The sequence below is a fragment of the Chanos chanos genome, chromosome 13 (assembly GCF_902362185.1).
Source record: "Chanos chanos chromosome 13, fChaCha1.1, whole genome shotgun sequence".
In the NCBI taxonomy this organism is placed as follows: domain Eukaryota; kingdom Metazoa; phylum Chordata; class Actinopteri; order Gonorynchiformes; family Chanidae; genus Chanos; species Chanos chanos.
This window is the reverse complement of record NC_044507.1, coordinates 9233543-9260910: the sequence shown is the minus strand read 5'-3', so window position 1 is coordinate 9260910 and position 27368 is coordinate 9233543. Positions and strand designations below refer to the sequence as shown.

General features: G+C 43.2%; 2 protein-coding genes across 3 annotated transcripts in view; both read right to left on the bottom strand.

Moving 5' to 3' along the window:
* Positions 1-5785, bottom strand: part of abtb2b (ankyrin repeat and BTB (POZ) domain containing 2b) — a 35719-nt gene extending 29934 nt beyond the window's left edge. For both annotated transcript variants that reach the window (XM_030790242.1, XM_030790243.1), the window contains exon 1: positions 4918-5785. In XM_030790242.1, coding sequence (XP_030646102.1) covers positions 4918-5785 — 868 coding nt within the window. The remainder of the gene's footprint in view (positions 1-4917) is intronic.
* A 4384-nt stretch (positions 5786-10169) lies between these two features.
* Positions 10170-27368, bottom strand: part of b4galnt4a (beta-1,4-N-acetyl-galactosaminyl transferase 4a) — an 80157-nt gene continuing 62958 nt past the window's right edge. The window contains exons 8-20 of the mRNA XM_030790609.1: positions 26663-26741; positions 19743-19809; positions 16514-16657; positions 16003-16112; positions 15385-15485; positions 14927-14997; positions 13328-14582; positions 12715-13079; positions 12215-12368; positions 11693-11765; positions 11229-11382; positions 10568-10694; positions 10170-10284 (exon numbers count right to left, since the gene is read on the bottom strand). Coding sequence (XP_030646469.1) covers positions 10170-10284; positions 10568-10694; positions 11229-11382; positions 11693-11765; positions 12215-12368; positions 12715-13079; positions 13328-14582; positions 14927-14997; positions 15385-15485; positions 16003-16112; positions 16514-16657; positions 19743-19809; positions 26663-26741 — 2815 coding nt within the window. The remainder of the gene's footprint in view (positions 10285-10567; positions 10695-11228; positions 11383-11692; positions 11766-12214; positions 12369-12714; positions 13080-13327; positions 14583-14926; positions 14998-15384; positions 15486-16002; positions 16113-16513; positions 16658-19742; positions 19810-26662; positions 26742-27368) is intronic.

The window sequence follows — 27368 nt, the reverse complement described above, 5'->3', positions numbered from 1 at the left end:
GAACCTCCTCCAAATATTCTGGGCTATTTTCATGGCAAATGTACACTAAATACTCAAGTACTGGTTTGTAAGTCCCATATTAGCATAAAGTGAACATGACTTGGGAATGCTGTAACTGGTGTGGTTAAAGGCAGTGCTCCAAGCAATTTGGCTCACCCAAATGGAACTCTATCCAAATGTAATGAATAGATGACAAGGGCTTGAGACCATGTTTTCAAAGGGAGAAAGCAACTCTGTCCACTAACACCCACATTCTCTATGTTTGGTTATTGATGGCCTTTCTGCCTTCATTAAACTTTCATTTCCACATATAATGTTTGACCAAGAGACATTTTCATCCCTGACATTTTTGATGTGAGACCCGCTGTACAATAGAACGTCACTCACCGTGGACCTTGGCTTAATATTCTGTCACCCCAGACTGATCATCCTTCCAAATTTCATGAAATAAAGTGTGAAAAAAAATACCTGCAGGTCTTTTCTAGATAGTTTGGATTATTCAGACTTTTAAGTAACTTTTTAGCTTCGGCTAAGAATTTATAATGTCAAACAGCAGCTCATTACTTTAACAAAATGTTTATTTTCACAGAGACACAAGGCTGACTTTTTTTTCATAGAGAGGCTCTTGACATAAAAAGAAATGAGAACTAAATCCCACACAAACTCATACAAAAAGAACTATACAGCTTTAAAAAAAAAGCTGGAGATAAATGGATGATTATCTCGCACAAAGCACAAGCATTTAGAGAAGAAACTTTAAAACCACTGAAAAAAATAAACAAAGTAGGAGAGATGACCCTGTTACTGTTTACATAGTTCACAATGGCTCCCTCGATATGTGCAAATACAAGTGAATGAAGACTAGTATTTCCACTTGGAGACTGGTAGCGGCAACATTTTCACAAAGATTCTACAGTCAGATTTAATCAGAAAACACAAAAAGAGGCAATTACCATGAATCCCCTCTATGGGGAAAATCTGTTACCACTTAGTTAGGGAGCTTCTAGTTTTAAGTAGTTAACTATTCCAGTGTTCCACAAATGGCAATTTACAAACTATAACAATTCATCTAGGCTATGAATGTGAGAGAATGATTGTGAAAGAATTCAGTGCATTTTGTGTCATGCCAACTATCAATAACATGACACAGCTTGCATTAAGGAAATGAGCACATCAGACCTAAGAAAACCAGAATGAAAACAGGGAGACGCACAGAGAGAGAGAGAGAGAGAGAGAGAGAGAGAGAGAGAGAGAGAAAACAGTTGTGCTGCTTGCATTAGAAGAACAAGTACTGTCAAATAAGATTTCCCACTAAGCATTAAGTACATTCCACTAAAGCATTAAACATTCGCCCAATTTCTCTCATCAACTAAATACTCTTAAATGCAAGCATGGACACCGATCAGAACTCTCTAAGCTGCCAATTAAGTCTGATAAGAGATGTCTATCATGCAAACTAGCAAGAATTAACCATTAAGCAAAATGTATGAATTGCCAGGCATCGTCCAAATTGATATGAAATAACTTGCTAATAACATTTCGGATTATTCAGGTTGAAATTAAGATATTATTCCTCCTGAAAAGAACCACTGAATTTTGACCGGTAAAAGAAGGCACGTTTGCTATATGCAAATGGCATCAAACATCAAACTCTGTCATTCTCCATCGTTAGCATATCTGCTTGTGGGAGATTCAAATCAGAGCCGAGAAGAAGCCACCATGTAAATGAAAGGTACAACTATTCCTCCACCATATCCAACCCGCCCCTTTCTTGCCAATGTGCAGAAAGACAGATAACCTCTTTTTTTTTCTACACTAGGATTTGCTTAAGCTTTAAACTCATTGTGTCATTGTTGGTCATCTTCCCACCGTGCCTGATTTCCTGTCTGGTTCTGGGTTTCTGTGCAGGCGGGTAGAGCTCCTCCGATTTAGCAAAAAAAGAAAGAAAGAAAGAAAGGAAGAAAGAAAGGGGGGAAAAAAGAAAAGAAAAGCTCTTGCAGCTGTACCAGAGATGTGGCACAAGGGCCAAATCCAGAAGCCACGTGCAGACAAACTTCAGCACAGACCTGTTGCCCCCCCCCCCCTCCTCTTTCACTGGCCCTGTCACAAACTCCACAAACTCACATTCATGACTGGAACAATGAGGTCCCTGACAGCAAAGTTACGAGCTACCTGGTTCTAAAGAATCTAGTCCTGCTGTGTTTCTGCGTCATTTCAAAACCATCAAACACAATCTTTTTTTTTTTTTTACTTTTTTTTTGTAAACTGTTGGTTTAAAAAATTAGTACACTCATTACGACATAATAATGGTATTTCAAGAGCCATTTTAGAGAAAAAGCAGACACTCACGTCCGTAGGAGACTTTTCACTTTAACAATGCAAATAGGGAACACAATGGCTTGTAATGCTGTTATCTTTTCAGAGGATAGGTAAAGGCTACAGACTAGATAATGTTACACAGGGTTAACTCTTGCAAATACCAGAGAGTGCAGAGATATCCAAAGACCAGGGTTTTTCAATTCCCTCAATGAACAGGCCATCATATAATAAGCATCTATCATATGCAAGTTCTTTTAAACTAGCCTGCTTTTAAAAGCCTGTGCTTGCACAGCTGGGACATTGGTTTGGACCGAATGTGTATAAACAGTGCCACTGACCATGCAAGATGGTGTTTTCACTGCCTCGGCCATCCCACTTCTAACCAGAAATAAAAAAAAAAAGAGTTGAATATGACACAAGTGCACAGTTGTACCATTGAAAAAAAAAAATTCAACATTCTATATCCTTTATACACGTTAATATGTGTTTTATTAACTCTTTTTCTCATAAAAAGTGAACTTTCAAATCTGCCTCTGCTGTTTTGTCGTTTTCTTGGCTATAAATGATGTCTGAGAGACCTCACAATCTGCTTTCTCATAAACATGCATTTCTTGAGTGAGTTATAACCGTCAGTAAAGGCTGCATATCTGTGCTCTTAGGCACAATCAATAACTCATCAGCTGTCCCTGTGCTCATCAATCAGCACTGGAGGATCTCTTTACTCACTCACATACAAACCTAAATATCAATGGCAATTATCGGAGAGAGTGAAACAGAGGAGACTAGTTCCATTTAGCTGCTAGGATATCCACTTCATTTAAATGGTGGAGACTGGTACTCTGGTTAAAAAGTAATGTTTTCATGACAAGCCAGGCAGGAAAAGGGACGAAGTAAATAGAAACAAGGAGAATGAGTGAGAGAGAAATAGAGAGAGAGAGAGTGAGTGTGTGTGTGTGTGTGTGTGGAGGGGGTGTGGGGGGGGGGGGGGGGGGTCCTGTTACTGGAGCAGTACTGGAGTCATTTCTGTCTTAAAGACTTCCAGATGTGGAGCTATTTGGTGTATGAGAGAGAGGAGCTTTTGTACTTGGGAGGGGAGAATGACTCTGAGACTGGCCCTGCACGCAGTGCACTGCAGAAGGAGGCCCTTTAAACAGTATAGAGAAACCAGGTGTCAAAAGGACAGAAACGCTAGATGTGCAACAACCCCTTCTGCTTGCAATGCTATGACACGATTTTGCAATGGCTAGAAAATTTCAGTTTAAATTAAAAAACAAACAAACAAAAAAAAAAACCTTGACCAGTATAAAACTATTAAAACAGCCATATGCTTCGTGCAAGGATTTAGAGAGCACGGCTTGATGTGCATGTTCTGGAGTTCCTCTGAAAAGTTTCCCAATTTACTGCCCTCTGAATCAACTTCAGTTAGGCTCGTTTTGATTTTGTTTAGAAGGTTCTTTGGACTTGATACAGGAAATGGAGCAAAACAAAATGTCCATTGATCAAAACGAGAGGAACAAAGAGCATGTGTGAAGTGCACATGCAGGGCTTTGCTATCCCAGCTAAGCTAAAAGCACATTGATCCTTATTTCATGTTTACTGACTGACCTCACTCAGCAGTTGAGCCGTTTGGGAACTGTTACGGAAATAAGGATGTAGATAGAGAGCTTGTGGACAGATGAGTGGACCCTGATATCAGCTGCCAAAAAAAGGTTTTTCTTAAATCTGGCTTTTGCTTCTCTAATGACCGCAAATCTCTTCCATTATCATATAATGCCCCTGTATCCTAAACACTGTTTCAGCAATGTCACAATGTCACTTTAAACCTTCATTCCTTATGTCACTGCTTCCCTGTCAGCACACAAAATAATGTCTAAAATGTGGACTTAAATGTACCCATCTACAGCAAAGTTAATGAAGAAATCAGCAGTCAGTGGGGAGGTTGACAGGGAGGTGGTGAGGTGGGGAAAGATGAGGTTAATCGCCTGTTGCCTCTGCTTCCCCACTGTTTGTAACAGATACTGTTTGTTTTCTTATTCCTAGGGGAGACTGCTAAGTCTGTCTGGCTCAAGATGACAACAAAGGCCTATTGTATGGCTGAGAAAATCCATGCTTTAGTTTTATGTTGGTAAGCCACAAACAAACTCTAATTACAACACACAAACACTGGCATACAGTCAATGAGCCTAGACTAGAGGATGGAGAGAGAAAGAGGATGAACTCAGAGCTGGTGAGGAGGAGTTTTCTCAAAGCTAGCAGAGGCCTGTCATCAGCAAAATGACAAGGCTACTACTACATGAGTTCTGAGAGCATTTTGTCACACGCTCTTATTGGGAGGGTTTATTTCTTTGTGTGTTTGCTACAAAATTAGATAATATGATGGTTTTGAACAGTTTAAAAAACACTTTATTTTTTGGGAAGACAGCATTGTATAACTGTTTGGGTCAATGTGTGTTGAAGTTTCTGATAGTTGCAAAGAGACACAGATACTGCTCCAACACACTGTTAAGCTCAGATCGGTTCACCTGAGGGACCGGTTGATAAAGATGAAATTTGCACTATATCCAGTGGGTTACACGAACAACAAATGAAAGGCCTTACCGCTGGCATTCTTTCCACATATAAGATGTTCGTAGTGTTGAAGGACTCCCCAAAGTTCGGCGTCATTATTGATGACTCCTTCCAGTACTTCAGCTGTCAGTGCGTTGCAAGACGAAGCACTGTCTGCGCACTGCTGCTTCTCTGCCATCAGAACCCGCGCGCCCACCTCCTCAACCAGGGCCTCCATGCACGCTGTCAAGCAGATGGCTGCGTATTCGTGGATGCGCACCGAGATGCGAGTGTCCACCATCCAACGGAAGAAGCGGCCTACGGAGAAAGTTAGTCCGCACCGCGCTGATTTGCCTTTGCGCAGCAACTCACCGGCGCTCATGTTGTACATGGAGATGGCCTTCACTGTGGCCGAGACACAGTGATCTGCAAGTGCCCAACTTAACACCAGGCGTATTGCGCTCTGCACCTCAAAACGCGTGCAACGGCAGTGCATGATACTCAGTCTCTGTGCCTCTCTGGAAATCCGGATCAGGGCCCTTCGCAACAGCGTAGAGAGCCTCCGGACAGCGTCACTGGAGAATGAGGTGCCCTTTACTGCTACTTTGCGCAAAATTTTCCCAACGTCCTCCTCTGACCAAGGGAATTCCTCCAACTCTGGCAATCGAGGACACTTGGAGAAAATGTCTTCGGGATCCTCGGGAAGAACTGTGTTGACAGTGTCCCAACTGTTATTTCTGCTGTTCATCGATCCAGAATAGTACCACCAGTTGCCCCGATGTGGAGTGGTCATGAACGCCTGTGAGTTGGACTTTGAAGAAGAGAGGCTCAGAGACTTACAAGAATCCCCGGCTCCGTAGCCAGAATCGAGAGTTAAATCCTCCAAAGTTTTCATGTTTGAGTTGCTCATCCCTGCCATCACTGATTTCGTCTTCAAAGACAGGTCGCAGCGGCAAAAAAAATAAAAGCCAAAACAAATACCCAGCTGCGGCGAATCTGTTCAAGGAAGCTGGTTCTACTGGTTGGACGTCTCTTCTAACATCCGTGAAATATTAAGTGTGTCGATATCTCAGGCTAAATGGCATGCAGTCTTTTCACTCTTAATTTATTACTTACTTTCAAGAAACCTAAACAATTTACATGACCAACTTACATTTTACTCAAAAATTGCAGCGTAAAACTTCCCCTCATCACCAAACTGTACTCTCCCATTTTAGTTAGAAGTGCAGGTCTGTGGATTTTTCTCGCTTTCGTCTGGCTTGATGAGTCTCACAGTTCTTGAAAATCAGCCAGAATTAAAATCTTCTTAGATCAGCTCGATAGTTCATTAACATCAGTTAAATCCGACGTTCAGAAAAAAACACTACACGACTGTCTTGATGCGCTTAAAAGCAAGGAAATGGACGGTATTATTCATCGCAAGCGACACGCCTCCTCTCAAATGCGATTCAACTCTGCAGTGAGCGTAGGATACATAACTAAACCAAAGCTTTGTAGAGTGACCAATCAGAAGTCATTCCATTCAGAACCAATCAGATTGCGCTTCTTTTTCTCACAGGGCAAAGTTACAGTAACTGCTACAAGCGAAAGAGAAAATGACATATCTGTTATTTGTTGGGACTACGCTTACTCATTCCGAGACGCACTATATGACTAATAAGCTGAAAACAAGAATTTGCTGCTTCCTTTTAGGAGAGGTTTACGCGAAATACGACGGGGTAGTTGAGGATGTGCACATAATGTCATTTTTTTGAAGTGCGTTTAAACCTGCCCATTGTCGCACTCATGGGCAGAGACATGACACAGCGAACAAATTTGTACTGTTTTTGGTGATATTAAGTGCATCATATACTATGGACAACACAAACGCCATTAACAGATTTGCTACCATTAATCTGTGAAAGTGGATATTGTGTGAATTCACTGAAATTGTCTCAATTTGTCACAATTTAGTTGAACAAATCAGAGATAGCTAAGAAAATGACAGTTGAAGAGACATGTTCTGGCTTGAATCCTATTCCCCTGTACTTCTCAGACAGAGCAAGGGTGGAGTAAAGTACATGAGCCAAATAATTACATAATGCGCTTTTGAGAACAACATTACACACTAGCAGTGGGAATGAGCGAGCGCGGTCAACGTGTCTCCCGCTACAGAGGTTAACCAAACCTAAAGACCATGACATCACAAACAGTTCACACTTGCCTCATACTAAAGATTTGGACTGACAATCTGAGTTTAATGGATTTGCTCGTAACTGGGAGGCAAGCTTGATAGGAGATTAAGAAATCTGAGCAGTTGAGCAGTTGGCTTTGTTACATGCGTATGTTTAACACTAGCAACTTTGTTCATTTTAAGGTGAATTTAAAACTTGTATTAATGTTTAAACAGTTGGATTCATCACTAGAAACTCCTTGTGGGAAAAAAAAATGTTGAAACACTGAGATGAGGTAGATTACAAGGAAGAGATACTTTCATTTAAAGAAATTTACAATGATTTTTAAACTGCTTATTCTTTAAAGATTTCTTCAGAGGTCTAGAGGAACCACGGAGATTAATTGGTCTGATTAAACCATGTTTAGTCTTGCAAAAACTCATTGAGTGTTGTGTAAAATTTGTACTGTAACTGATAATTATGGAATGCATCCAATTACAAAGATCTGTCCTCCCTAATAACTGATTTAAGTTTATTCAAAACTCAGTGTTTATCATCCTCAAGCATGTTGAAGTTGTTTTGAAATCAAAATACTAGGCTGGTTGTGAAAGATCTTCCTTCCCATTTCCATGGAACTCAAGGAACGCAGCCCTGAAAGGGCAACTACAGCATTGAGCGCCCTCTTGTGGTTATAGGCCTTTAAACAGCTGCTTTATTTCAAATGAAACTCCAAGTGGTTATCTCCACTCTCTTTCAAATAGATTAGTCATTCAGAGACACATCATGTGTCCAGACTATGCTATTTAAAGGAGGTATACCGGCACCCAAGGACTCTGTGTGCGCAATTCATATCGAGAATGAAAGACAAAGATTGAAGTGAAACTGAACAGGTTGCTGACTAATGCAACAGTAAAGAGTACATCAGAAAAAGCAGCCATGCTAGGGTGTTAACACATTACTGTGTTAGGGATGTACCAAGAATGATCTAATAGCTACAGAGCATCTCCCCAATCAAGGACCCATGAATGGGCACGGCTCACTGATGGATGGAGGCCAGTGAGGGTTGATATAACTTGTGTAACTACTGTTTGTCGGGAAACAGCTGAGAACATTGTTGGAGGCAAAGAGGCATAGCAGAAAATGCAATCTGTTGTAGCTTGTCTTCGGGTATGGCAGTCGGTCCTCTGAGTTTTATGAAGCACCTATACAAACTGGCCCCTCAATGCTCCTCTGAGTGGACGCACATGTTATGTTAAACACCCACAACAAGGTGATATATTTGCATAAAACTTTATTTTTCAAAATATAACCCAAAAAGATGGAAATAAAAAAAAAAAATACAATACATTCTTAAACTCTACACAACAATTTCACAGAAATTACCTTGTAATGTAGATCCCTGTTTTGTTTTGTTTTGTTTTTTTGTTTTTAAAATTCATTTATTTGTTTTGTATATGACTGAAGTAGGCTGAGTTTAAAACTATGATAAATGATTTCTGGGGCCTTGGGGTAATAAAGGGGCCTGAACAATTTCAGTTTAGAAGAAGATTCTAGTGTCTTCAGGTTTGCTGAACCAGTTTCTGTTGCAAATGAAGAAAAGAAATTGAAATTGGGAAATCTAATCAAATCACAGAAATTAATGCCAGTACTAGAACTATATCAGTTTACATTTGAAATATAATTGTCAATAAAACCAAATATAACCCTAAAGTTTTGACAAAATCTCATATTTCCTTTGACCCCTGTACCCTTTGACGGCATCTGGCCCTCTGTGTCTTTTGAATGATGGAGTGAGCCAGTACATCAGCTTACTCCCAGTAACCAGTTCTCTGGGCTCTGTTGTCTTACTCCACGTGGAAAGTTCCGGTAAAAAACCAAAAAAGGCACACACTTGGCAAATGGCCACATCTCCCTGATAAACTGTGCGGGAGGGGCTGCAGCAGCTTAATCCTTCAAAATTCTGTTAGCATCTGTACATCAGTATGGAAGGATGAGAATCTCTAGTCAAAAATCAGTTTGTACAAAAAAAAAGAAAAAAAAAAAAAAAAAGCAAACACACACACGGAAATGTTCATGGAAAAACAGGAAACCCCCATCTGTTCATTAGCGGTTAACGTCAGTAACTCGCTAACCAGTTCGCGGGTCCGGTTCTGTCCGGGAGGACCGGGTTAAATATTACTATTATGATTATCATTATTATTATTATTATTATTATTATTAATATCACCATCATCACAAACATCATTATCAGCAGGATCTCTAGAGAAAAGCCATGGGACTGTTCAGTGTCTATGAGAGGAAGAGGTGAGATGACTCACCATGACAATAGTGCACTTGAATAACCTTCTCTAACTTTACATCCACTAGGGGATGGCAGAGGCAGGGTCCCGTACGTGAAGGTGTTAAAGCAGGACTGCTCAGACTCCACTTTTCACAGGATTCAAAGTCTAAATAAAGAGCATCATGTACCCATTTTCCAGTCTTACAGTGAGACACAAAGTGAAATACGAACATACTGACAAACCCAAACATCAATATATCAATATCTCTACACAGACACCTCAGTGTTGTATGCCTTCCTAAAGCACAGCGACCGAGACTGCTCTCTAAACACACAACACTTCAAACTTTTACATCTCTGCTGGGTCCTCTAATCAACGAGTGGCACGGGGAGCAAATTCTAACTGATATCACACATTTCTTCACCGTTTTTATCCTCTAAGGATATATATATATATATATATTTTTTTTTTAACAAATCTGAGACTTCAATTATGAAAGGAAAAATACGTTTTCCCCTCCAAAAGCGCACACACACACACACACACACACACACACACACACACACACACACACACACACACACACACACATACAAAGATTCAAAGTACAGATATTGGAGAAATGTCACGTTAAAGATGAGCGTTGTTGTTGTTGTTGTTGTTGTTGTTGTTGTTGTCGTCGTCCGTCCAGACGGGAGCTAAGCGGACACTCCAGCGAAAAAAGCCAAACGTTTTCTGGGTTTCCTGTGAATGGGGTAAAACACTGGACTAGCTGTCTGCAGAGGCACAGGGACAGCCCTTTGAAAGGTGCCCATCTCAGGCAGCTGGACTTTTGTCACATCATTACAGACTTTGTGGACGCTTGGGGTTATCCCTTGGGGTTTTTCTTTGTCTGTGAGTTCCACATGCCTCTCTTGGAGTGGTAGTAGTGGAAAAAATTTCGCAGTCTCAGTCGCTCTACCTCCAAACCGTTCTGTAGCACTCTGAGAAAGGACAAACGAGAGAGAGAGAGAAAGAGAGAGAGAGAGAGACAGACAGAGAGAGAGTGTGAGAGAGAGAGAGAGAGAGAGAGAGAGAGAGAGAGTGTGTGTGTCACAGCGTTAAGGGGTGAAAGATGTTGATTTTTCATTATCAAGGTAAGGTGAGAGAGTGAGGCAAAAGAACTAAACAATTCACAATGGAACTGAAAATAATCGTACTTTTCAGCTCATTATCTACAACGAATGCAAAACACTGTTCCCTAGAGAAGTGTCCTTTCCAGATTACCTGTCCAGCAGCTCCCAGTCCTCACCTCCCCAGCGATCTTTAAACTCCTCAGTGTTCATCCCGCCAATCTTGTCAAAGTCCGACTTATAAATCCCAAAGAGGCCAAACCCATTTACCTCCCAATACCCTAGAGGAGGGGCAAGGCAGAGGGAAGAGATGGGGGGTAAGGGAAGGGGGGGGGGGGGGGGGGGGGGGGGCAAACACAAGCAATTAATTTCTCTTTGGCTCTGATAATACTGCCACTAAAGAACGCGGCATCTGAGCCGTCAGCTGTCTGTCACGTCTAAGGACAAGAGGCTCAGGGGCACTGAGGTGTGCGAGAGCGGCTTCTAAATGAAGATAATGAAGTCTCTGGGGTTGATTTAGAGTCAGGGACTGGAGCCGACTGACTGACTGCTGTTGTTTATGCAAGCGTGATGTGGCCTTTCTCCCCTCCCCATCTGCATAACTGCCACAGCATTTGTTTGGTAGTGTTGTTTCTTACTCTAATTCTAGACCACAAGTGCATTTTTTTGTGTCTGCTACAGTACTTGTGTGAGCGTGTTTCTGTAAGTGTGAATGTGTGAGTGTGTGTGTGTGTGTGTGTGTGCGCGTGTGTGCGTGTGTATATGCCTGTGTGTGTGTGTGTGCGTGCGTGTGTGTATTTGTGTGTTGATGTTACCGTCAGGTTCTTTAGGAGAGCTTCCACAGCCCAGCCTCATGACGATGGGAGCGAAGGCAAGGCGACCCTCCACGCAGTGTTTCCTGATGCTCTCCAGAATGTTGAGGGGGAAGTGGATATGCAGGTCACATAGGAACACAATACTGTGACTGTCCTGAATACCAAAAACCACGCACAAAAAACGATTTAAGGATATGTTTAGAGGTCATAAGACCTAATTAGTCAATCTGGTCCTTGTGTTACTACAAAAACGTAAAAAAAAAAAAAAAAAAAAAAAAAAAAAAAGGTTAAAAGGATGTGTAATAGGGTAAGCTAAAATACCTTTAGTATTTGTTCCTCAGAAGAGATGAGCTGCCCTCATGCTCTGACAATCTCATATCTGTTCAAATGCTCGTCTGACTGACAAAACTTCGTACTTCGTGTTTATTTTGCCCTGAGCTACATCTCCATTTTTCATTGCTTACCTCAATAGTATCCACTCCGATCTGGAGCCCCGCTGAACGTTCAAAATTCCCCTCTCTCCTCAGGTACTCATACCTGTTTAAGACAGTGACAAATGGTCAAATCTAATCCCAATATTCCCCTTCAGTTTACAGCTGAACTGAGTTTAACATGGATAATGCTCACAAACGCTCCATTTGTATGGAATGAAAGAAACAGCACTTCCAAATTGTTTCTACTTCTCTGTGTCTCCCAATTGCAAGTTTCGAGTACCCCGAGGATAACACTTTGATGTTTCAGCTAAGTATCTACACATTTAATTTAAGTCATCAAGTAATTCTCTATTTATTCCTAATTGAAGGAGGCGTTCTATGGAAGCTCAGTGCTGGTGCTGAAAACCACTGATACAGAGGTAGGCCTGCCTGTCATTTTCCATTGTTCATACAAGTTTATGTGAGGGAGTATAGACTGAAACATGGGATTCAAGGCCCTGTTTTCCAGCAGTTCCAGCCTTTCCCATCACAGACAGGCAGCAGTAAGTTTACCTGGGCACTGAGCTCTCCCTCAGTGCTTGTTCCACATCCATGTCTTCACTCTGGAAGTCCACGATGATGATGTTGAAGTTCTCGTCCTTGGTCTCGCGGTGGAGATACTCCATGTCGGAGATAAACTGCTGTACCCATCGAGCCTGGTTCTTAACTGTGAGTGGAGGAGAGAGAGAGAGAGAGAGAGAAAGAGAGAGAGAGAGAGAGAGAGAGAGAGAGAGAGAGAGAGAGAAAGGTGAAAGAAAATTCAATCTTAGTGTTGTTTCATATATAATGTCATTAGACGTAGCTTGACAGAGAGAGCTGTGACATCACAGGAAATTTCTGCTGACAGCTGCCAGCATATTCTTTGACAGATTACAAAGCTCGAGTGAAAAAGGCCAGGCTTTTGGGGAGTACTTCTTTTGGTGTTTAAATGAACTGATGCGATATTTTATGGGTCTTCACAGTAATTTCGAGTCTGAAAAACTCTGATCCGACAGCCGTAAAAAAACACCCACCTGGCACCACAAAGTGTACCATAACATCTCGCCTCCACTGTAACATGACGGGCTGGCAGAGCAGTGGTTTGGCAGATGCTGTGCCCCACTGAGTGGTTGCCCGGGCACCTCGAGTGCCGGGAAGGGGGCGAGAGGAAGGGGCGGCGTGGGTGGAGACGGGTGGGGCGGGGGCAGAAGCAGTAGCCCCTTCCATGTTCTCCAGGCTGTCCTCCACCCGTCCACGGTGCAGGAGCAGGTAGATGTACTCAGACAGACGCACCACGTTCCTACCCCGCTCCATTAGCTCCAGCTCCACCAGGTAACGATTTCCCCTGGCGGAGTCTCTCCGTTTCTCCACGTTAATGATGCGGAGCAGCGTGTAGATGCTGTTGGAGAGAGAAAGAGAGAGAGATAGAGAGAGAGAGAGAGAGAGAGAGGCGGGGAAGGGAGGAAAAGAGGACAAGGACATTCAATAGATTTGTTTCAGTTGTTTTTATTTCAGTCTTTTATGCAGCAGAGACGCCATAAAATTCTTCAGACTTATGAATATATAGGTACATATTCACTGTCAAGCTGTTTTCAAAGGCGCGCACACACACACACACACGCACACACACACACACAGATCTCTCACCCTCCGTTGCGCTCATTGAGTTTTTCCATATACTGAGCCAGTACGTCCACCACTTCACTCTCAGCCAACTGCAGATTGCCTGACACATTACATCGCAGGTCATTCCAGTCTGAACGCAGCATTTCAAAGTCCATGCTGTTCACAGAGAAGGTCCGCTGCCAGTTAATAGATTCCTCCGCCCACCCCGGGCGTGGCTCCACTTCCTCGTAGCTGTATTCTGATAGGCCGCCTTCCTCCTCCTGCTCAGGCTCTGCCCCCGCCTGCTGCTGAGACTCAGTTATCTCAGAGGTCCTCATGTAGGAGGTGACGCGCGCCTCCGTCGGGAGAGCGTTCTCTGAGGAGTTAAAGGACGGGGCTGTGGGAGGAGGAGGTTTGGCAGTACTGCTCCTGACAGGAGTCGCTGGTTCTTCCCGTGACGCTCCTCTCCTTCTTTCGGAACGGCTCAGGAATGCTACTCTGCCCGCGGACTGGTGAGCGACATCCTGCAAGGTAATGTTGCCATTCAGAGGGAACACTCTGTTCTCCCGTTGAGGAGGTTTGGGGAGCAGTTTGGATGCACTCAGTGCTCTTTTACTGATTTGGGGCTTGGCATTAAGGTTGACCAGCTTGGTAGTCTTGCCATTCTGATACAAAAAGACCCCTGGGAACACCTCCCTTGGTTGGCGGGAGACGGGGGTTTTCTTCTCTGCGGCTGGCCGTGGTCTGGTGATGTAAATTTTGTTGGCGTCCTTCTTGCGGTCCTTGTTGGCGTGGTTGTTGATTGGGGAGTGCAGAGCATGGGCAGAGTTGCTGAGGATCTCCTTGGCTCGGCTAGTGAGGGCGGAAAGAGAAGATTTTTGGGGAAATAGCAGAGAAGACCGGCTGAATTTGGGCGATGCATCCGAGCGTCCTCTCCTCTTCAGCTCGTCAGGGCCCGTCCGGATCCAGGAGAGAGAGCGACCGTGCACCACGTTGGGGCCTCGAGAGTCTTCTTGTTCTGCCTCGATATCTTGGGCCTCTGGAGGTTCTCTGTTGACTCCTCTGCGCCTCCCCCCGTCCATCCGCTCCTCCCTGGGGAAGAACCGCCTCTGTTCTCTCCTGACCACGGGACTGTCAAGTTCCTCTTCCTGCCTCTCTGCCCCTGTTGGGCCTTCCCTATGGGAGGGTCTGAGGGTGTGGCTTGTCTGGCTGGGATGGACTGCCCTCTTTGGTGATTGGGTACCCACCATTTCCACCTCATCCTCTGGGTCCACCCCTTCCTCTTCCTCAAGAAAATCTGCAACAACAGAAACACCAGTGGGGAACTACATAAGCCTTAAACAGCCTGGTAAAGTGTACTTGAACAGACTAGCTGAGAGACGCCATTCTAAAACCTATTTTCCATCAACAGCACTCAAATCCTCTTTACAGACAATATGGCATCCACTTCCTTTGGAATAAACAAAGCCCAGTTACCCATTTTTAGCCTGGCACTCATTCAAAGTCCTAATGTCCCTATGAATGTTAATGTGTGTCTCCAATGAGAGAATTAATGTGAATAATAAAGCTAATTAGGACAGATCTTCTACTGGCTCATTCAGAGGTGTCCCTGTGATGTGGCTGATACTGGAGAATACACACCATCTGGATTGGGGAAAAAGAAGGGCTGGTCATCCTCCTCATCCATTTTCATGTATTTGTAGAAGCCAAACCTATGAGAGGCAGACAGACACAAAGTACTGAGACACCCAGACACACTTCTGTCAACACACCTTCATGTAGTCTTTGAGAATACACTACCACAACTGACTGCGACAACACACCTTATGGGTTTACAAATCATTCTTCCTTTCTCTCGTCTTTTCTTTTCTTTTCTTTTCTTTTTATTCATTCATTCATTCATGCAGTCAATCTTCTTTCTTTTGTTCTTTTTCGCATACTTACAGAAGCAATATAATTTTGCTTTAGTCTTTTTGGTTTGTGGGTTTGTAGGAAATAAATATTCTCGTTATACACAGTATAGTTTCATCTGAGTTTAAAGGTATTATAAACATGAGCTTTTTTCGCCTGATCATTTTAGGTTTCCTCGAGTGACTTACTTCTCTAGATAGATAGGTGACTCCCTGTAGAAACACTTGTTCTCTCTCTCCATATGAGTCAGGCGGGTGAAGTCGTTCGGGTAGACAAAGGACAGATAGACCTAAAAGAAGAGTCCTACATTGTTTAAAGGAGAAGTGAAGAGAAAATATCCTCTTATGTTCACAGTCAATCTTCTGATAATAGCAGCCCCTGCTCTTGTAATGACAAGCATTGACCAACAGAGGGCAGCAACCCTCAAAAGCCAAGGCATATTCTTGGGTTATTAGAGTGACATGACAGTAAGCAAGTAAAAAATCAATGCAAATGACCACTTAATATGCTTTCCGTGTATCATTCTCATTTCATTTTCATTTCCAAAATACATCAGCAAATATGTATATTTATGCTAAATCCTCTGCTACTTTTCCAACCTATACGTGTACACCACTGTCACACAGACACTGTCTTTGTCCACTCTGTTTCTTTCTCTATTACACACACAAGGATTCAGACCCAGTCTCTCTCTCTCTCTCTCTCTCTCCCTCTTTCTCTCTCTTATGTACACACATAGATAGCTAATGTGCCATGACTGGTGATTCCCACTGGAGGACCGACAAGTAGCATTGCATGTCACTCACAAACTGCAGGCCTTGGTAGCGGGCAATAGGGAAGTCTTTCACAACATATGTGGGGGCGTAGAGACAGGCAGGCAGCACATTCTCCAGACGTGCAGGGTCAATCATGGGTGCTGCAATGAGCGAGTGAGGTAGAGAAAGAGACAGAGAGGGAGACAAAGATAGGAAGAGATATATAGACAGAGAGGGAGAGAGAGAGAGAGAGAGACAGAGAGAGAGAGGGGGGGTCAAGAAAGATGACAGTGCAAGTAAGATCACCCTTTTAATCTCAGGACATGCTCAACAATGACCCTTTACATACAGAACAAACTACAACAGATAGAAAGAAGTACTGGATTAGCGGGTTTCATGGTGAGATTGATCAAAACAGATTTAATGTACCTAACATAAACCACAGTCACACTAAATGCAATAAAGCCATGTGGTAAATAACAGGCAACAGGCACCAGGTGAAAATGAATAAATTAAGAGACAAAGGCCCGGACAGATTTAAAAAAAAAAAAAAAAGACACACTGTTGAAGAAGGTGTCACGCGGGTCTGGTTTCAGCATGTCGGCGCCATGTTGGTTGGTGGCCTGAACCTCCACTGGGATGTAGCTGTGGCTGGCCAGAGACTGAGGGATGTGATCCACACTGTTCATCTTTAGACTGGACTCATCTTTCAGTGAAAGGGGAGACAGAGAGAGAGAGAGAGAGAGAGAGAGAGAGCGTAAACGAGAGTAAAGTTTTGGGTTTATGTTACTCAGTTCCTTAACAGACATTTCTTTCAAAGTTTGACTCTCTTAAGAGACTGAGAGAGAGAGAGAGTGAGAGAGAGAGAGAGAGAGAGAGTCAGTTCCTGTGTAGTGTAGTGACCACTCAGTATAACCTGTCCAGCTGTCAACCATGGAAGGCTGAACCTGAGCTTTAATTACATCTATTGATCTCTGCTTGGGAAAGTAAGGTGAGGGAATGATTTATGTTGTGTCAGTTATCAAAGCCTGATGGAGGAAATAGTGTATAATTAAGGGAAAAGCTAGGACCACTTCAGTAACAGGAACATCCACTGAACTGGAGGCATTAAGTAATGTGTTGCATGCATCAGGGTAGCTGAGAAGTGAGTTTAACGTGAGGGCACTTTATGCGCCGGGAGTGATGGAGATGAAGATGTGAGCTTTCACTCGTCTTCCTTCTCTCAGGGTATTTTAACCTGCTTTTAGCCCCATTAGCTTAAGAGCAGCTCAGGGTAAAACTATAGAGCTGTAGAGGGTTAAGGACAGCATCAACCAGCCTTCACGTCCAGAGGGGGCTCAGATGAGGTTCAGAGAGAGTAAAAAGCCGGATCAATACTGCCAAGGCACAACAGAGCAGTAAGCAATGCCAAGGGCTAGAGAGGCTACTTAATTAAGTGTTTGCTGCTGAGAATCTGGAATACATAAACATTGTTTGCATACGCATCCGCAACGGCGTAATCCTATGGGCTTGCAAGTGCACACCCGGTGTGTTCTCTTCAGGGCAGATTTCATCTACAGCCACTGCTGTTCCGCCACTGGGATCGATCAGCTGGTTTTGCTTTGAACGTTACCATCTCTGCGTACGCGCGGTTGAGAGTTGTTCTTTCAGATTAACACTATCCTGCAAAATGTTAAGGGATGTAAGATAGCTATAGGTAGCTATATATAAACTGTCTTCATTCAAATACACTGAAATAGTGCTGGCTACCATATATTTTTAATTATTAAAAAACACTATATACCAATGTGCTCCTTAATAAATCAGTGGGACTGCTACTCGCCTTGCGTTAATTCTATGTCCTGTGAAATTCAAAATATCTTCCTTTTTTAATGAGGTACGCATCACTTGTGTATTCTCTTCAAATGCACAAGTTCACAGTACTATTTAACAGATCTCTTTTCCATAATTAAAAATTTGTTGCCTAAGGCCCAAAGGACCAAATGTAGGCAAGATTAGCTTCATACGCGAGCAGCCTCAGGTCTAATCGACAAACACATCTCAGAGTGATTGATTTTTCTGACCAGTCCAAAATGTAGTCAAGAGGTATCATATTCTATATCCACACCCTTACTGAAGAGACAGCTACTTATATATATAAATATATATATAAAATGAACATACTCAAAATGAACATACTCAATGTTCAGTGGAACAAAAACCTTTCGCTGTCAAGACACCTTGCAGAATACTAATTTATTTATGAGTTGAGCAATTAGGTGAAGATTAATTCAGCAAATACAGGAGAAATCTGGAGGCAAAAGCATAACTAGGGATAAACTATGCAAAAACACCAGACTTCAGTATCCTGGTTGCCAAGCGACCTGCGGCCCACTATACCACCAGGCACCATGGAGCTCGCTGTGGTGTAAATGTGAATTAAATTGTCTGATACCCGGCTTGAATCAAACGGTACTTTCAGCAAACAGTGAGTAAATGTCAGTCACTTTGCGAAATTGAAAACTGAAGACGAGGGGAAAAAAGCATGCTACAAACCACCTAATAACATTCCCTTGCTTGACAGAGAGTGCAATTTACATTTTTTTATATAGCAATTCTTTAGTCAACAGTTACTTGCATCCCCTTGGCAACAGCGCAAGGGGCAGTTAGGCTTAAGGAATTCTTGAGAAGATATTTAAAACATGACTTAGTTTTTATAAGCTTGCATGTCCTTTTCCGTTTTATGGATGCATAAAAACCATTAGTATGAAGTTTTTTAAAAAGCATTTCTATTCCATGGAGAGTAACGATATTTGATAAACATCCAATGCCGTTCAAAAGAAGGGTGTCCTTTATTTATATATCGATATTTCATAACAAGGATGCTTGCTCTCAACTCAAGGCGGTAGCGTTTTGCTCCATAAAAATGTAATTGATCATTAGAATTCTTGAAACGATCCACCTACAGGATTCAGTTCTTTCTCTGGAGTTTAGGAGCAGAACAATAGCTGCGTAGCTGAAAATAGCCCTGTCACAAACATCAAGGCCACGGCCATCTATCTCAATAATCCTAATGAATTGCTTGCTCATTTTTTTTTTCTCTCCAGGCGCTTCTGAATTCGGGCTGCGGCAGACGTGCACGGAGCATTCTCTCATCAGGACTGCATACAGAGGCAGGATCACAGATTTAACCTGCTCTAAAAGAGATCTGAGCTGGAAAACCCCAAAAGACTGAAACACTGTCTCTTTACCTCCATATATATATATATATATATATGGAAAGGAGGAGAGAGAGAGAGAGAGAGAGAGAGAGAGATTGAGAGAGAGAGAGAGAAGGAAAGGGAGGGGGGTGTACATATATATATAATAGTAAGAAAAATGTAGAATTTGTTCATTCATTTCAACTTGGTGATTTTTAAGGTCTAAATGTACAATTAAATGACCACCTCCACACCTAGAGGCTATTAGAGAGAAAAAAAAGAAGAAGCTTTATTTAAAGTGAACAACAAATGTAAGTGCCTAGAGTTTGCTTCTTTCTACCTGACCCTGACAAACTGATGGTCAGATATTACACAAACACACAACAGCAGAGGGTCTGGCATTGAAAAATGAATGCACTCACAGAAAAGAACCTGTCACTTATTCTAAAATACAGAGAGAGATCTTTGAATTCACAGGATTATTTTCCTTTCATGTACAATTCACGTACATTTACTTTTGAGTCATATTTTGTGGGCATTACATGGTTGCGCATATACACAATACATGTTTACTTCCCAAGGTCAGCTCTCAAGTGGAGAATTGTTTCTTACCAGCGTAAAGAGAGATATAGGTTGAGTCGATGACCTCATACTTCAGTCCTGGCAGAAAAGGCCGCCACTGTAAGAGAAAGAGGGATAGAGTAAGTGAAAGGTGGAGTGCAGGATTTAAAACTCTTTGCTAATTTAAATGACTTTCCGCCTCACAACTAAAAGACGAATGTGCCGCTAACGCTCACAGCCAACGTTATTGATTGGTGTGAAAGAAAGACTGAGGATCAATGGGCACCGGTGTGTTCACTGAACCGAGGAAGAGCCGTGAGTGGGATCGAGATTTGCATGGTTTCTTATCCATGGTTTTCAAGGTCACCCTCATTCATCAGATGAGTTGTTATGGTCGGTGCAGGGGGAACTTGTGCTCTTTGTGAAGAAAGAGCAATTTTCTGCAATACCCACAGTACTGTGAGGAGTAACAGACAAGCTACAATTCATTTAAAGACACTCCACAATTACCACGTCGCTTCTTGTTCCAATCGTTGTAATGAATGGAGGCAGGTCATTTTCCACACAGAGGACTAAAGCTACAATCACACAGCTCTGATGAGAACAGACCGAGGACATCTATACTACGCAGGCACACACAGACACACTCCCACATACACAGACGCTCACACACACACACACACACACACACACACACACGTACACACACACACGCACTCCCACATACACAGACGCTCACACACACACACACACACACACACACACTCACTCAGACGCAAACACACACACACACACATACAGAGGATAATAATCTCATTGAGATTATAGAGCGAGAGAAAGGGAGAGGTAGCAGACAGTAAGAAGAAGTGCAGAGAAAGATAATACAGTAAGTTTAGCATGCATCCCATTGTTCCTGTCTGTCTGAGGCAGCATGAGGGTGGCCCCTGTCCTTTGAGAATCAATGAACTTCTGTGCCTCTGCTGTGTCAGACAGACACTACTCATCCAGAAGGCCACTTCAGTGTTCCCCGTGTGCTCTGCCGTGTCAGACAGACACTACTCATCCAGAAGGCAACTTCAGTGTTCCCCGTGTGCTCTGTCGTGTCAGACAGACACTACTCGTCCAGAAGGCCACTTCAGTGTTCCCCGTGTGCTCTGCCGTGTCAGACAGACACTACTCATCCAGAAGGCAACTTCAGTGTTCCCCGTGTGCTCTGCCGTGTCAGACAGACACTGCTCATCCAGAAGGCCACTTCAGTGTTCCCCGTGTGCTCTGCTGTGTCAGACAGACACTACTCATCCAGAAGGCCACTTCAGTGTTCCCCGTGTGCTCTGCCGTGTCAGACAGACACTACTCGTCCAGAAGGCAACTTCAGTGTTCCCCGTGTGCTCTGCCGTGTCAGACAGACACTACTCATCCAGAAGGCCACTTCAGTGTTCCCCGTGTGCTCTGCCGTGTCAGACAGACACTACTCATCCAGAAGGCCACTTCAGTGTTCCCCGTGTGCTCTGCCGTGTCAGACAGACACTACTCATCCAGAAGGCAACTTCAGTGTTCCCCGTGTGCTCTGCCGTGTCAGACAGACACTACTCATCCAGAAGGCAACTTCAGTGTTCCCCGTGTGCTCTGCCGTGTCAGACAGACACTACTCATCCAGAAGGCCACTTCAGTGTTCCCCGTGTGCTCTGCCGTGTCAGACAGACACTACTCATCCAGAAGGCAACTTCAGTGTTCCCCGTGTGCTCTGCCGTGTCAGACAGACACTACTCATCCAGAAGGCCACTTCAGTGTTCCCCGTGTGCTCTGCCGTGTCAGACAGACACTACTCATCCAGAAGGCCACTTCAGTGTTCCCCGTGTGCTCTGCCGTGTCAGACAGACACTACTCATCCAGAAGGCAACTTCAGTGTTCCCCGTGTGCTCTGCCGTGTCAGACAGACACTACTCGTCCAGAAGGCCACTTCAGTGTTCCCCGTGTGCTCTGCCGTGTCAGACAGACACTACTCATCCAGAAGGCAACTTCAGTGTTCCCCGTGTGCTCTGCCGTGTCAGACAGACACTGCTCATCCAGAAGGCCACTTCAGTGTTCCCCGTGTGCTCTGCTGTGTCAGACAGACACTACTCATCCAGAAGGCCACTTCAGTGTTCCCCATGTGCTCTGCCGTGTCAGACAGACACTACTCGTCCAGAAGGCAACTTCAGTGTTCCCCGTGTGCTCTGCCGTGTCAGACAGACACTACTCATCCAGAAGGCCACTTCAGTGTTCCCCGTGTGCTCTGCCGTGTCAGACAGACACTACTCATCCAGAAGGCCACTTCAGTGTTCCCCGTGTGCTCTGCCGTGTCAGACACTACTCATCCAGAAGGCAACTTCAGTGTTCCCCGTGTGCTCTGCCGTGTCAGACAGACACTACTCATCCAGAAGGCAACTTCAGTGTTCCCCGTGTGCTCTGCCGTGTCAGACAGACACTACTCATCCAGAAGGCCACTTCAGTGTTCCCCGTGTGCTCTGCCGTGTCAGACAGACACTACTCATCCAGAAGGCAACTTCAGTGTTCCCCGTGTGCTCTGCCGTGTCAGACAGACACTACTCATCCAGAAGGCCACTTCAGTGTTCCCCGTGTGCTCTGCCGTGTCAGACAGACACTACTCATCCAGAAGGCCACTTCAGTGTTCCCCGTGTGCTCTGCCGTGTCAGACAGACACTACTCATCCAGAAGGCAACTTCAGTGTTCCCCGTGTGCTCTGCCGTGTCAGACAGACCCTACTCGTCCAGAAGGCCACTTCAGTGTTCCCCGTGTGCTCTGCCGTGTCAGACAGACCCTACTCGTCCAGAAGGCAACTTCAGTGTTCCCTGCGTGTCTACAGCAAAGTCACAACACACTACAGTACCTCAGCTAACACAGACTATAGGATCATACTGCAGTCTCCTTGGTTTGTGTGCATGTTCGTTCTACACAAAACAATATTTTCAAGACGCAAAAACACAATGACAAATTTCTTGTGTTTTGTAGATCTATAAGCAAGCTCTTTGGTGATTCTTTACGGGTTCTCCAGAAAACCTCAAATTTCTTCTGTCTCAAAGATAACATCCACATGTGATGAAGTAAAAAAAAAGAAAGTGACAATATCACCACTTAGGAGGTTTTATTTTTTAAATCGCACAAACACACACGTCTCAGTGCTCTTTTACATGTGTGAGATTGGAAGCTGGTATCATAAACAAAATGAAAAGGTAAAACCCATTAACACTTGAGAGTCTCTCTCTTTTGTGATGAACGTGGGGTTGGGTCGTTATCAGCTGGTCTTTGAGACGGAGAGAGAAAAAAAAGAAAGGTGCTGCCGCGGTGCGACAAATCTACAAAGAACGACCGTCTAGCGGTGCGTCTGTCAACGGCGCTAACGCGAGTAGCTCGCGCTTTTGTACTCGAACTCGTTTCTGCGATGACATTCTCTCTGCGGAGACACAGGACTCATTCACTGGCCCAGAACTTTCCGCAGAAAGGAAAGAAAATCAATACGGGAAGGAAAATAATAAAAAAATATACCAAAGTCGGAATAAAATGACAGGGGCAGTCGGCAGTATTTCATCATGTTGCGTCTGGTAAAATCCGTCTCTTGACATATGGTTTTTTGATACTGTTTTTCCTCTCTGGATACAAGTTATCCTCAGGCAATGAGACCAGATTCCATTCCAGTCTAATTTCATTCTTCATGTTTTGTGGTTTGATGTTACTCCCTTAATTGTGTCTGGTACTGCTATACAGTGGACCATTCTTAATAAATGTCAAATTAATATCGAATGAACTTATATCAGTAAGTTATAAGTAATATATTGTGTTTCATAAAAATGTCTGAAAATGTCTCTATGCCAGACATCTCTGTTGTTTAACAAGGTCAGATTTGACAAGAGGAAATGGCTGTATGCAATGTAATGTTTCGCTGATACTGAGAACAAATCAAAAGAATGTCATGCTACTGTGCAAAATTTCCAGAATGTTTTAATGTTTTGTCTGGTTAGGGTTGTGTTAATATGCTTCATCTGACAGAATCACTGCATGTATCATTTTAAAAGCTGATCTCAGACACAGAAAGAGTCCACAAAAATAGACTTATATTTCAGCTGACACACTAGTAGCCTTTTCCTCTGCTCTCAGAATTGCCCTGGTCTGAATATGTCTTTTGTCTTGGCATTGGATAAAGGCCCCTTCCCCCAATCAGACCACTGTGAGCACGAATGTGTTGCCATGGGAAACCTGTTGTCAGAAGCACCGGCACACACAGAGGAAGCCAGACAAAGACGTACACATGGCTGTCTCTCCACCATTACGTTACCTATGAATGGGACTAGTCAGTGTACAGAGACAGAATTTCTGAAAAGATTTCGAAAAATGTCTCAAAAAGGCCATTTCCTGCCATTTCTCATCTGTTGTTTGCGTAGTAATCTACATATTATAAAATCTAATGTTCAGGCACCAAGTTGTCTCTGTTTTCTAACCCCTTCCCCTCTCTCTCTCTCTCTCTCTCTCTCTCTCTCTCTCTTTCTTTTTACTTCAATTTCCCTCCCTCTCTCTCATTCATGCTTAGTGCCCTGGACTGTGTCCTTGATGATGGGATAACTGGATTTGACTAAGTGTGTTATTTTTGGTTTTCAGAGTAGTGTAACCAAATTTATTGATCTTATCACAATGACACTACAATGCTCTCTTGCAGCAAGGCCAAGCAAGGTTTCTGTCACCTATGTTCCAATTATCAAAGACAGATTTGACAATAAATCAAATAAGCGGCGGTACTATGAAAAACAGACACGACGACTGAAAAATGAAGACGGGAGACGGGACGAAATGCACGAAGAACTAGTCGATAGAGCTTCGTTTAAGGAAAAAAAGAGCGAGACTATCGAAGACGCGAAAGGCGACGGGTGGGTGTAATGTCACGCCGTATGTCTTTGCTGAGGCTTTGGTTCGCTGTAACATGGGGTGCGCTAATTGGGCGGCGGCAGGCAGGCAGGCAGGCAGGCAGGCGGGTCTGGGGTGGGGGGGGTGGGGGTGCACGTGAGCGACCCTTAACAGGGAGGTATAAAACAATCCCATAATAGCAAACATTCTTGTCCGCTAACACTCCAGCCCACTGGAAAAAAACGGCAGCTGTGGGTTAGCCAGCGCATATTCTTCCTGTTTCCCACACCCTTTCAACCCACGGCCTCTGGAATATATACGACCGTTATTTCTTTTTTCTTTTTCTTTTTTTTCCATGTGAAGTGCAGAGATGGAGATCACTATTTCATTTTCGGGGTGCTGTTGACTTTTGAAGGTGTTGGAATTGTGGAGAACAGATGTTAAAAAAAGAGGTGCACAAAGAGAGGGCCTCTTTTTCTTTTAACCAGTACACGTTTTCAGACGGGCACATTACTGGTTATTTCTTATGTATTCCTCTGTTTCCTTATCTACATCCGGTGTATCTGTTTATGTATGGCTTGTCTGGTATTCATTCTTGGACAAAGACGCACTCATATTGAAATGAGACCCAATTCAGTCCAACTGCTAGAAAACTGCGAGAAACACGAGTAACTGTTTTGCATAATACAATCTGAAAAACAGAAAGCTGCGTCAGCGCTCTGATGAGGAAGTGAATTGATTTCGAAATATATTTATTTTTGGTCTTTTTAAATAACAAATTGCGTTCCTGTTTGTTTAATGTCACTTTCTGCTCGAGTTTGACTTAAGTGAAAAGTGACAGGAGTAGAGGGAGCACATCGGGCCGATTAACGGGCCTCACAACAACTCTCTCAAATCTGGCTCTCCCTCTTTTATCGCTTCAGAATACTACTTGTTTGAATCCTCCAACAGTTTCCTTCCTTGAGTCATGCATAAAGGGACTAAATGTAAATTGTCCTTTCCTGTCTCTGTGTAAAAGCACCTTAGCTTGATGAAAGATTCTAAAGTTCCCAGCATCCCTGATTGGACATCACGAGTGTAATCAAAGGAACGGAATATCGTCGGTATTCCTGAAATCAAGATGTTGGGGCTAGACGTTTCTCTTGATAGATGGGTATATTAACCTTTCCGATTTATCGCGGCTTCGGCCTGAATTGCCTGAGAATAATGATGAGCTGTGAGTCTGCATATGAAACGTTGGGTCTCTGTACTGGTTGCAGTGGTGAAACTGCAGAGATCACACATTCTGATTCCCTGTGTGGTTTTCTCCAGTTCATTAATACACTGTCAGAAGCCTAACGGCACTGACCTCTTTGCCAGCTTATTCCTCTCACTTCACAAAGACAGAGAAACTTTTTTTTTTCCCTGAGAAGAAAAGAGGAAGAAAGTACAGTACGAGTCTGAAAACTGTGTTGTGACTGACTATAACTTCCAACAAGTACCCTCAAGTTTTCAGCTGCAGAGAGAGAAAAAGACAGACAGACAGAAAGTTGGACAGACAGATAGATAGATAGATAGATAGATAGATAGATAGATAGATAGATAGATAGATAAATACATAGATAGATAGATAAACTATGAAGAGCATTGACAAGAAAGGGAAAGGGAAAAACAGAACTAACATGAAACCAACCTCGAAAAGTGAAAGGCAAATAAATCTGAAATGAACTGAAAAAAAAAACCAACAAAAAAACGAGGCCATAAAAGAGCGAATCAACTGTGGAGCTACAAAGGTATGACATTAATTAAAGTGTGGAGGAGTGTTGGCTCTTGTAGAGAGAACCTGATTCAGGCTGATAACCTTCACTCTAGAGGCCACAACACAACTCACGCCTGAGACAAACAACCCCATCTCTTATTCGGCTGTCTAATTCCACTTCATGTCATTTGCTGATAACTTTGGTGAAGCGAACACTTCTTTAAAATGCTACCCTACTGTGTTCAGGTTTCAAGATAAATATACCAACATTTCATGACTATCTCAGTAAGCTGTTGGCATATTTTCCTCATAAAGGTTTTTAGAAACTCAGACTTACCCCAACTTCAACATGGTCTGAGCCTTTGTCATCCTGCTTGTGTAAAATCTCAAAGTAGTACCGTCTTGATGAGATAAGGCTAGAGAGAGAGAGAGAGAGAGAGAGAGATTTAAGACAAGAGCCACTCATTCAGTAGTACCATTGCAAATTCTCCCATTATGTTGTTTTTTGCGAGTGTGTGTGTTAGAACAGGATGTAGATAAATATTTAGAACATCTCCTTATCAATCAATCTCAGACATTTATTTGCGCCTCCTCCTTTCATTAAGAGGAGTACTCCCATTGCTCCAGTATGTCACACTGCTAATCAAAAACACATCTACTACAGTTGGCCCACACTCATTCTCAGTGTTTTGCCACTGCTTCCAGTTGGTTCACTGCTCAGTCTCCCACATCGTTCTAGTTCCTTAAGCACCACTGCAAACAATTACTCACAGCGCTCGGCGAAATGTGTGTCAATGCCACTCTCGTATTCAACTCGGAGGGAAGCGGTTCTTTTATTTAGGCCATGAGAAATGAAATGACAAGTTCACAGGAAGAGTCTTTCATTAAGTTTACATAGTCCAATTACTTCATTTTGTTTACTTGTGCCTAATAATTTGAGAAATGATATTTTCTACGTGAGGCTTCTAAAGAGTAAATTTGTTCATACATATTCATGCCTTCAGCTAATGTGCTAAACATAATTAGTTCAAATGTGCATCCAA